The sequence below is a fragment of the Odontesthes bonariensis genome, chromosome 4 (genome assembly GCF_027942865.1).
Source record: "Odontesthes bonariensis isolate fOdoBon6 chromosome 4, fOdoBon6.hap1, whole genome shotgun sequence".
Lineage (NCBI taxonomy): Eukaryota > Metazoa > Chordata > Actinopteri > Atheriniformes > Atherinopsidae > Odontesthes > Odontesthes bonariensis.
The window spans coordinates 9,593,459-9,606,010 of NC_134509.1; the positions used below are offsets into that span (position 1 = coordinate 9,593,459).

General features: G+C 39.0%; 1 protein-coding gene across 1 annotated transcript; it reads left to right on the top strand.

Annotated features, from left to right (window-relative positions):
• Positions 1–3,259: 3,259 nt before the first annotated feature.
• LOC142378118 (intelectin-like) lies at positions 3,260–5,679 on the top strand. The gene is made up of 7 exons (XM_075462348.1): positions 3,260–3,344; positions 3,704–3,802; positions 3,967–4,214; positions 4,550–4,708; positions 5,086–5,203; positions 5,356–5,459; positions 5,545–5,679. Exons 1-7 carry the CDS (start codon positions 3,260–3,262, stop codon positions 5,677–5,679), a joined length of 948 nt encoding a protein of 315 aa, XP_075318463.1.
• The last annotated feature ends 6,873 nt before the right edge of the window (positions 5,680–12,552 follow it).

Sequence of the window (12,552 nt, forward strand, 5' to 3'; positions counted from 1 at the left end):
GGTCGCAGACTTGCAAAGGAGCTTTGACAAGGGCACTGATATAACCCCATACTATCACACAGCCTAGCTTTTTGATGTGTTGCTGATAACAGTCCGGATGGTCCTTTTCATCTTTGGTGTGGAACACACATCTTTCTCACGTTCAAGATTGTGAATAATGATTTGTCTGACCACAATACACATTTCCACTGTGTGATGGTCCATCCCAGAAGCCCAGAAAAGATGACACAGTTTCTGGACAAGGCTAATAAAAGGCTTAGCAAAGTGACATTTGTGATTGTAACTCTATACTGTAAAACTTAACAAAGATATCCTGCTGTAATTCTTTGCCAATGTGGTTACTGTGATAGGAAATTAGTTATACTGTTATACAACAGAACTGCATGAACAGCTTCAGCAAATAATGCTTAACGTCATATAGTTGATTTTCCGTCGTGCTCAGTACTTAAGTTGGAATTTGAACTGTCTGGACAAATATGTGTATGTGGTCAAACCCTGTATATAAGGGCCGATCTTAGCATCAGTGAGTTGTCCACACTCTTGAAACCCCCGTGGTTGAAAGAAGCTGAACCCTATTCAGCGGAATATTGATACTTGGTCTCTGTCTCTGTTTGATGATTGTTGCTGACTATTCCTGGTTGTTCATTCTACTTTGATTTATTATTCTGTAATAGATTCCTTAAATCTTAGGAGACTTATTGTTGTCTGTGCTTCCTCATCACAGAACAAACAGTTTTTGCCTCTTCAGTCACAGCAGCTATTGATGAACGGCAGTTCTTGATACTGTACTGTCTGAGGTATCAGAGATCTCTAGTGTCCAGATTAAGCTTGCCCATTATGCACTGAAATTGCTTCGATGGCTAAATTACATTCTGGACAGTAGAGGTGGAAAAATACAAAACCCTCTCAATATTTCTTTGAGGTTTTTTCACATTAGAGCGATTTTTCTCATGCATTTGTTGACAAATTGGAGATCGTCCAACCATCTTTTGCGCCTCAAAGACAAAGCCTTTCATGGATGCTGCTATTGTACCAAATCAGGATTACAATCATCCGTTTGAAACCTAATTTGTACCTGTGAATTTCCCACATCCCAACTTTTATTTGGAATGTGTCAGGCCTGAAATGCAAACATGTAGGTATGATAACAAATGGAAAGAACTTAACGAGACAAAACATGAAACATTTTGGCTTCCTACTGCAATGAAATAAAAGTCGAAGTACACTAAGTGCAAATTCTTTTTTTCTTTTTCCTTTTCCATACTGTCCCCAACTCATTTTCCTTTGGCACTTTTGACTTTTTTTCCTTATCTATGAATTAAATATGTAACAAGTTGTGTCCATAGATGCTAAAGCTTTATTTATCACATTTGCTTCTTCCTCCTCTGGCTAAGAAAAAAATCAGGGCATGCAAATTCTGCAATATTTAAGAATAAGATTTCATTATCATTAAATAAAATACTTAGCTGACCTGCCATTTGACCGGTAAACAATTTGACAAGAAAAAATAGAGAGATAATCGAGCTCATCTTAAGCATACAGTATGTTGCATGAGTTGAAAACAAGATGAGAGACTTAAAAAATCATGACGAATAGAAGCAGACAGGGTTAGGATACATGTGATCATGCAGTCTCACCTGAGTTGCCCCTTGTGTGGGATTAATAGGAAGCTCAGGAGATGCTGAGTTGAAAAAGTGACGGGTTAGAAGCATTAGTGCGGAGACATTAAAGAATGTTAGATACACACACACTGCTGAAAGACACAGAGAGAGGAAAAAGCTTTGAAGAAGGGCTATTAAAGAAATCCTTCAGATTGAAAAGCTTAGACAGTATTAGTTCATGTTTTTAGAAGAATGTTGGACATCATTTTACCTTACGCACAGATAACAATCTTTATGTATAGAAGCATCAAGCATAGTAAATATTCATCGGTAAGCGTCCTTGTTTTTCTCACCTCTGTCACAAGCCTCTCCTGTGTAGCCGCTGTTACACTCGCAGTATGCTTTGCCCAGGCCTGACACTCTACATTTGCCATGTTTGCAGAGAGACAGGCTGCAGAGGTTAGTTGTATCATGGTCCTGCTCATCACAGAGAACACCAGCAAAGCCGGGCTGGCAGCGGCAGGAGTAAGAGTAGGAGTTTATTGGGAGGCAAGTGCCATGAACACACCTGTGGGATGGAGGAGGGAGGGACAGGACAGAATTTGATAATGTGGACAGATATCCATATCCATGTCATTTAAAAAAAACAAACAAACAAAAAAAAACACTAAAAGTGCAAACACTATGGTTTTAAAGCTAAAAAACCAAAACCCACTCACTTGTTGCCGTCACAAGGGTTGCTAACTTGCTGGTCACACAAAGTCCCCGTTCAACCAGGGTGACAGGTACAAGTGAAGCCACGGTGACCAGTTGGGTGACAGTCGCCTTGGACGCAGGCACCTCTCTGGCATGGCTGGCAGCCTGGCTCTACCCCATTGCCAAGCCACTGTCTGGTGCTCTGTGAAGTCCCTGAGCCTGGAGACCCTGGTTCCAGCCCAACTCCAAGGTTAGTTGGAGTAATCACAAGTCAGTTAGTTTTTAGAGGTAGTAAGCCAGTAGAGTGAGTTTATTATGGTTCAAAATCAAATGAGTCCAACCTTGATAACAGAATACCTTGGACAGTTTATCATTCTGTCTGGTAAGCATTTTCCTTGTATTAGAGGTGTTTCAGGAGCTGATGCAATATAAATGAAGCAAATAAAAAGGAAATTTAAAGGCTCAAAGTACAAAATTGCATCATTGTGGACAAATATTAGCTGTAAAGTAGAGCAGTGAAGAAGCATTGACCATCACGCATCTTTCAGACCTTACAGCGATCATAAGGTAGGAAATAAGAAATAGAAATTCTTTAAAAAAAATTTTACACTTGGATATCACACTTGACATTTGAAAAGGTTATAATTAGGAGTTATTGTACTGTTTGAGCTGTTTCTAGCTCTTTTCTTTTGAAAAACTGGGAGAGATGACTATGTTGCTAAACTTTCCAGAGTTTATATTATTTCCAAATAACTGTTTTTGTCTTGAAACGTCATGTTAAACTCGACGAAAAGACTTTTAACACTGAAAAGAATTGTACTTATTCATGTCTATTTGTTATTTTTCCCCTTTGGTGGATACGTCATGTTGAAATTGATTTGTTTCTGGAAGATATAATACGGTGTAGTGATCAGATCTATTATGCTTATTACATTAAATTTGAGTCATTTTGTTCCACAGACATGTTACTCCATCTTTTCTTGTTTGTGGGGGTTTTGGTGACCTCTGAGGAGCTCGAATCCCTCGCTCCTGCTTCTCTACAAACAGGTAAAATGCTGATTATACATCATACATACTAGGGTGCACTTTTTATATCCAATCATTTTTATACTTGTTGCCATTTCACCTAATTAGTTGTAACATATTCAACTCCAGTTGTTTCAGTTACTTGTCCAGCCTCATGTTGCCCCATCCCAACTTTTTTGAGATGTGTTGCTGCCATCAAATTTAAGATGAACTAACATTGATCATGAAACAGTAAAATGTTTCACTTTCATCATTTGTAATGTTTTCTATGTCGTCTTATGAACAAAATATCGTTTTAATCAACATTTTTCACAGCGTACCTCTTTTTTTTGCAGCTTGGGTTGTACTTCACTGCTAACTTTCTCTCGCCCACCCAAAAGGTACCAGGAACTTTGAACATTTGCAGAAACTGAGTGACAGATCCAGATATGTAGCCAGGAGCTGTAAAGAGATCCAGAACATATACGATGAACAAGAAGGTGAGCATCAGGCTTGACCTCGCAGAAATGTTTCGATATGCATTTTCAGACTCCTCAACTGTACATTTTGAAAACATCTTTGGCATGAAGCTCAAGCCAGTGACCAGGAGATAAACATAAAGGTGTGGAATTTCTCCTTTCATAATTTACTATGATGTTTCCAGATGGGTTGTACTACCTGACCACAGCCAATGGCATGCGATATCAGACTTTCTGCGACATGACCACTGCTGGAGGTGGCTGGACACTGGTGGCCAGTGTCCATGAGAACGCCATTCAGGGAAAGTGCACAGTGGGCGATCGCTGGTCCAGTCAGCAGGGTAACTATGGTCATTTTCCAGATGGAGATGGGAACTGGTCCAACAGAAATACTTTTGGAGTAGCAGAGAGTGCCACTTCTGATGATTTTAAGGTACATTGGACCGACAACATTTTTATTGCATTATCTAGATTTCTAGTTTTCTGTACGCTGCAGATTGCCTTTAAATCCCAACAATGACATATATACATCCCCATTTGAGACTAATGGGTCTCTAGTTAGGCGGAAAACAACGGCATTTACTGTGGTCAGTAAATGTGAGAAAGTAAATGAAAATAAAAAATCCTAAACTCTACCCGTATGCTTGTTTACAATCTTTGAAAAGTTCCCCTTGAAAAGTTGTTGTTTATAGACTGTGAGGAGAGCTTTACTTGTCAATTAATTGTTCTCTTATTAGTTGATAAAAGTCCTTGTGTGCTCTTTCACAGAATCCAGGCTACTATGATATTATAGCGGAGAACATGGCTGTGTGGCATGTTCCCAACAACTTTCCGCTGGAGCACTGGAAACTGGGAGCCATCCTCCGCTACCGTACCAATAACGGCTTTCTTAGTCTGTACAGGGGCAACCTTTTTAATCTCTTCAAGGTAACTTATTCATGGACAGATTGGGAAATTGGGACTTCAATAAGATCAAAAGTCCCAACTACACTAGAAAACATGCAGACATTGCAGACATGACTGAAGGTGAAAGTGTCATATTCACATCAGCACATAAATACTGTGCCCTTGCTGCTACTTTAGTTCATTTATTCATTTGTGTAGGTTTGATGAAATCTGTTTTTGTTCTCCTTTTCTCCTTTATTTGTTTCACTGTTGATTTGACCTCCTTATCATGGAAATATCGAAATGAAATGAGATTTTTGTGGATCACAATTCTATCAGTTGTTGGTGACCTACAAAATCATTAAACAAACCTGCAAATCTACTCATACAAGCATTCATATCAAGCCACATTTTTCCAGCAATTTCCAGTGAGATACAACATCGGCTCATGCTCCCAAAGAGGGCCATCTGTTCCCATTGTGTATGACCATGGAAACAAAGAGTCCACCAAAACATTTTATGGACCGATTATAAGAAGTAAGAAGCTCAAAAAGATCAAAATGAAGATAATGAATAGTTCTTTCACCATTATATGTGGATGAACATAAAAGTCTACATTATTTTCACAGACCATGATTTATAAATGAAAATCAGAACTTAGTGTGTATCTTGTTCTGTTCGAATGAAAGGGGAGTTTGAGCCAGGATTCATCACATTCAGAGCAATAAACAACGAACAAGCAGCCATGGCTATCTGCTCTGGGGTCAAACCAACTGGATGCAACACTGAACATGTGAGTGTGAACCAATCTTTGCACACAATGCTGTAAGTGAGTCAGTGCATCAAATGGTAAACACTTTTTCTATGTATGTGTGCAGTATTGCATAGGAGGAGGAGGATTTTTCCCTGAAAGCCATTTACAGTGTGGAGACTTCCCAGGGTTTGACTGGGGGCATGGGGCGAGCGCCTCCAAAGAGATGACTGAATCTGCTGTCTTAATGTTCTACCGTTGAGAGGATTATTTAGCAGTAGAATAGTCAATTGTATTCAAGCAGCACACCAGAAGATGGTATTCCAGTACTCTGTATCTGATTAAACTGTTGGGCTAATTCATTAGACTGTGTCTCTGGACACAAAGAGGTAACTTAACCCCATCTTAACCCCTAACCCGTGGAGACACTTTTGTTGGAAAATATATAAACAGTAACTCCTTTTATGTGTTTGAGGCTGATCACAGTCAACCCTTCTGTGTCTCTGTGTTCATTTCAGTCTTTCTGGACACTCAGCTAAAGACTTCTATTTGACTTATGTGATCTTGTGTGCCTTCATCTCTCTCATCTGTGACCACATATTGGGTGGAATAAAGTTAAGTTTATGTAGCGGTCACCTAGTTAAAGGAAACTCTTTAAATGTATTCATGCTTATAATGTTGGGGGAAAAAAATAAACAAAATCAAAACAGACTGGCTCGGTAGTTGATCTTTTAGCGGTTGTTTTCAAATGTTGGGTAATATACATTTCATGTGCACCTGTGCAGGATTTGTTTTGAGATATTTTCTTGCAAAGTCAAGTCGGGTCTTTCTTATCTTGCGTGTTACCAGTGGTGTGAAGACGTCGCAAGTAAGTGCCTCCACAAGGAACATTACATGTGGAAGCTGCTTTGGGCACATAGGCTCTTATTCGGACTTAGTCTTGAACATTATATTTACCCAAGATACCCAGATTTGACATTTTACCCAAATGTTTTGTATCTTTTGTTCGTATTTTTTGAAAGGAAGTTTATTTTAGTCGCTTACAATGTTTGAAATACATTTCCAAAAACAGATTGTCATGGAAATTAAACCAAACTCTCAGAGGAAGCAAATAATGTGAGCCTTGATTATCTAACATTTATTTTTTGTGCTTTATTAAGTCTTGATGGTGACGGAAATCTACAGAAATGATAAATAAGCACAGAGAACAGAGAAATATTGTGTTTCATTCCAAATATTTCAACAATGCACGGAAATGTACCCTGTTAGGTGCAGAAATGGTCCTTAAGATATAAAGTATAAAGAAATGATAAAGAAATAATTTTACTATACTCTAATTAGCTTATTCTGAACTCTTTTTAGAATATAAATCAAATCAAATCAAATCAAATTTATTTGTATAGCACATTTCATGTACAAACAGTTCAAAGTGCTTTACATAAAATAAAAGCATTGCAGCAGGGAGTGCAAGAAGCATTAAAAATACATAAAATAATATAAATAGAAACAAATAAAATCATTTAAATGAATTTAAAATCAGGCAACAGTCTAGATAAGTTAAAAGATATTTCATGCATAGACACATGAGAAAAGAAATGTTTTTAACCTGGATTTAAAAATGTCTACATTTGGTGAAAGTTTAATCTCCACTGGCAGTTTGTTCCACTTATTTGCAGCATAACAGCTAAATGCTGCTTCTCCATGTTTAGTCTGGACTCTGGACTGGACCAGCTGGCCTGAGTCCTTGGATCTAAGAGCTCTGCTGGGTTTATATTCTCTGAACATATCACAGATGTATTTTGGGCCTAAACCGTTCTGGGATTTGTAAACCATCAGCAGGCTTTTAAAATCTATTCTGTGACTGACTGGAAGCCAGTGTAAAGATTTTAAAACTGGTGTGATGTGTTCAGATCTCTTAGTCCGGGTTAAAACTCTAGCAGCAGCGTTCTGGATGAGCTGCAGATGTTTAATGCTCTTTTTTGGAAGTCCAGTTAAAAGAGCGTTACAGTAATCGAGTCTACTGGAGATGAATGCATGGATGAGTTTCTCCTGGTCTTTTTGGGAGAGGAAACCTTTAATTCTGTTGATGTTTCTGAGATGGTAAAAAGCTGCCTTGGTGACAGCTTTGATGTGGCTGCTGAAAGTCAGATCTGAGTCTATCAACACTCCGAGGTTACGAACTTGGTCAGTGATTGTAAGGTCCCGAGTCTCAAGATATTTACCAACGCTGACCCTCTTCTCTTTGCTCTCAAACAAAATGATCTCAGTTTTGTCTTCATTTAATTGTAGAAAATTCTCTCTCATCCAGGTGTTTACTTCCTCCAGACACTGACACAGTACGTCTGCTGGGCTGCAGTCGTCCGGTGACAGAGACACATAAAGTTGTGTATCGTCTGCATAACTGTGATAATTGATGTTAAAATTCTGCAATATCTGACCCAAAGGGAGCATATACAAGTTAAACAGAAGAGGTCCAAGAATTGACCCCTGGGGGACTCCACAAGTCATGGCCACTCGCTCAGATTCATAGCTGCCAATTGTAACAAAATAACTCCGGCCTTCTAAGTAGGACCTGAACCAGTTAAGGACCGCTCCAGAAAGTCCAACCCAGTTTTCCAGCCTGTGCAACAGGATTCTGTGATCTACAGTATCAAACGCAGCGCTGAGGTCCAACAGAACCAGGACTGAAACATTACCAGAATCAGTATTCAACCTGATGTGGTTTAACACTTTGACCAGAGCTGTTTCAGTGCTGTGATGACGTCTGAAGCCTGATTGAAACTTATCAAGACTTCCACTTTCATTCAGAAAGTCGTTGAGCTGGTTGAATACAACTTTCTCAATAATCTTGGATATAAAAGAGAGATTAGAGACAGGTCTGTAGTTGTTCATCATAGAGGCATCTAGAGTTCTCTTCTTTAGGAGTGGCTTAATGGCAGCTGTCTTTAGTGACTTGGGAAAAATGCCTGATGCCAGTGAGCTGTTAACTATTTGTAGGAGATCACTTTCTACTGAGGTAAAAACAGTTTTTAAAAAGTCGGATGGTATTATGTCCAGAGAACAAGTTGTTGATTTCAGCTGCCGAACTGTTTCCTCTAGGATTTTTAAATCAACATTATTAAATTGTGACATAACGTCAGAGTTATTTCTAGGTTTTAGACACAGATTAGTTTTCTTGTTTGTCTGTGTTGCGTTAATGTTTTGTCTAATTGTTTTGATTTTTTGGCTAAAAAAGTTGGCAAATTCATTGCATTTCTCAGTGGAGAGGAGGTCTGGGTTTGACTGTTTAGGAGGACTTGTGAGTTTTTCAACCATAGCAACCAGAGTTCGAGACTTGTTGACATTCTTATTAATCATTTCAGATAAATGCAGCTGTCTGGCCTTGCACAGCTCATTGTTATAACTACGCAGGCTTTCTTTGTATAGCTCATAGTGAATCTGAAGCTTTGTTTTCCTCCATTTACGTTCAGCTTTCCTGCATTCTCTTTTCAGATTTTTGACTATAGTGGTGTTTCTCCATGGGGTTTTCTGTTTGATCAAGGTGCTCTTGATTCTTATCGGTGCAACAGCTTCCATTACATTAAAAATTTTCAAGTTAAAATGATCCAGCATTCCTTCAACCGACTCTGCGCTCATTGTTGGTAACATAGCTATGGCCTCCCTAAACTGAGCACTTGTTTTCTCATTGATGTACCTCTTCTTAACTGAGAAGCTGGTTGTTTGAACATTCTGAGTAATATGTAAATCAAATAAAATACAAAAATGGTCAGACAAGGCCAAATCAGTCACAACAACAGAAGAAATATCAACACCTTTAGAAATGACCAGGTCCAGAATGTGACCTCGAAGGTGGGTAGGTTCTGTAACATGTTGCCACAAACCAAACATGTCCAGCACAGAAGAAAATTCTTTGGCAGTACCATCCGTCATATTATCCATGTGAATGTTAAAATCCCCGGTCAAGATAAAATGGTTAAAATCAGTCGAAATAACAGACAATAATTCAGAAAAATCATCAATAAAACTTGCACAGTATCCTGGAGATCTGTAAATGATTAAGAACTGGATTTTAGGAATACCCTTTAAAATAAAACTCAGATATTCAAAAGAAGTGAATTCCCCAAATGAGATATCTTTACACTGGAATGTATCTTTAAATAAGGCAGCCTCCCCCCCACCTTTCCTCCCATTTCGGCATTTATCCATAAAACTAAAGTTTGGGGGAGCTGCTTCATTAAGAACAGTAGCACTTGTGCTCTCTGTTAACCATGTTTCTGTCAGAAAAAGAAAATCTAAATTGTGTGAAATGATGAAGTCATTAACTAACAGTGACTTATTGGACAGAGATCTAATATTAAGTATGGCTGGCTTTGTGGAGTTTACACTGGTCTCTGTTGTATTCTGAGTTGTACGTGGTACCGTTAACAGATTAGATAAATTCACCCAGCAGGTTGACTGTTTTCGATTCCTTCTTTTACTAACTAATACAGGAATCCTATTGGGCCCCAGCTTGTTCTCAGAACAGCTGTCAGAAGTCGGACTTCTATAGCAGGGACCCTGAACACATCATGGCATGGTATCTTTGGTTTGAACAGTGCTATCTTTGTTTTGAACTCTGGGTGTTGTGCTGCTCCTTGAACATCCTGCACATCCCCTTGTGTCCTGCTCTGCCAGGACAGATGATGTAAGAGGAGGAGGAGGGGGGGGTGCCCTGCGTTTCTCGGTTGATGGTGGTCGCTGGAGTCCTGGCTGGGATAGAGACATCCTTTTGAGACCTTGGGTGATGTGGAGTAAAGGGTCTGGTGAGGGGGGAGGGAGAACTATCAAAAAATCTTAAAACAGGCCCCGTAATGAGGTAGTGCATCAAAATATCCTTTTCTGGTTATTTCTGGTATCCTCTGCTGGTCCTTTAGCTGTGCTCTGCTGTGGAAAAGACAAAAGTGGACAAGGATATGTTTTTTTTGTGGAGTGAAACAAACAGTGTTAAGATCATGAGGATTGTCCAGTGCATGTTATTTGAGTTTTTCACCTGTGACTCTTTGCTATTTACAGTTTTGAACACTTTGTGCTCTTTGTTGTGAAATTGGTTGCTGTCGGCCTCTCCAGGCTCTAACAGGCTCAAGCTAACTTTCGACCCATCAGCATCCAATCAATGAGTGGCATCATCAACAAATCCAATGTGTTGAACTTTTTGGAGGACAGCACATTTGTCTGTCTGGGCCGGCAAAATGTGGAGGCTGAGAGCGCCTCAGACTGATACCTACATGAAGGTATAAAACAGCCCTTAGCCTTGTGATGTACTGGTGACCTCTTCAGGGTGTACCTCGCCTCTCACTTGAACTGGAATAGACTCCAGCTCCCCTCCACTCTGAACAAAATGAAGTGGGTATAGAAAATTTAAGGAAAGTCCTGAATATGATTTCTGTCTGTGAGATGAAAGCTATTTCTAGCTTCCTACAGAGGTACATTTATGCCCAGTGAAGGTCAAATTTTTTATTTAAATGTAACAACAAGATTTTCTAGGGAAAGTGCTTGCATCCTACCAGGATAGGAGAGTGATGTAATTATTGCTACAAGTACAGCTTGTGGTGTGGTTTCTTTAGTTTCAGACAGTACAGAAGCCAAAGCAAGAGAAAGAGGGAGACACCTTGAGATACAAAGAACAATCTCAGGGGGAAAATCAGTCTCTGTGACTTTCCATCCCTTCTGTACTTAAAAGAATATAACACACATTTGAATTGAAACAGTAGAATACCAGAAAGTGTTTATTTTTGACCACACAGAGCAAATGATCTCTCTTTAAATGTATTCATGCTTATAATGTTGGGGAAAAAAAAATAAACAAAATCAAAACAGACTGGCTCGGTAATTAATCTTTTAGCAGTTGTTTTCAAATGTTGGGTAATATACATTTCATGTGCACCTGTGCAGGATTTGTTTTTAGATATTTTCTTGCAAAGTCAAGTCGGGTCTTTCTTATCTTGCGTGTTACCAGTGGTGTGAAGACGTCTCTCATAGACTCTGACCATGCCTGTCCCTTCAGGAGTCTTACGGACTTGGCTCGATGATGCAAAGACATTTTGATGTCAAGTTGTTCTTTTCTGGTCTTCAAGAGCTTTTGGTGTTGCTGAGCTGGCTAGTACAGTCCTTGCCTTTGTATCAGATTAGAGCTTTCCTAAAGTTTCTGCTGACCTGACTGTTCTGCTTTTTCTGCCAAACAATGGCCTCATTTACCTTCATGAACAAGCCAGCAAATGAAGTTCAGCACTGAATCAACATCATCATTTTTTTTTCATCTGCTTAACTAGTCCTGAAATAACCAAAAAACAGGCCGCACCTACCCATGAAACCAAGTATCACACCTTGAATCAAAGCTGAAAATCTTCATTTGAATCATTTCTTGATTGCTGCATTTTAATTACACTGTGGAAGTGTAATTAATGAAATTAGTGTAAAACAATGAAAACTTCCAAAACAGGGCCTTAGGGCCTGTATTAGCACAACCTGTAGGCTTTGGTCTATTTATAAGATTTGTTACCTCTAAAAAACACTTGTTTAATGTAGGAAATCCTTGAACCCTTGGCTGTAGTCCAGCAGTGATCAATATTACTGTGTAGAAACAGATATGGATACAATGTGCAACAGCTATATGAGACAAGATCTCTTTTTCTGTGTGTTGTTAACACACACACGAATACAGATACAAAATATATTTCAAGGCTGATAAAAAGCTGAATCGTTGTCAGTTGGTAATGATTTCTAGATTGTATTTCAGCCAATGTGTTCCTCATCTTTTGCTCTCCAGACGATTGCTTACACGCATGCAAACAAAACCCAACATGATTGGTTGATACATCTTGGACTACAAGCAAACTAAAAACAGAAGCCAGAAAGCCTCCAATTCCAAACTTTTATTCCTTGCCTACATGCGATGCATCTTTCTATGCAGATATATGTTTATATATTCATTAAATATAGGGAGTTGAAAACATATACATGTGTAAAGCTTCATATGCTTTGTATGCTGTATATGTCCCAGAAAACTAAATGTTTTACAAGGCATAGACAAGAGATGAGAAGAGGTAAAGTCAAGGGTAAGGATGAATGTGACACAATCCTGATGAATTCTCACTTT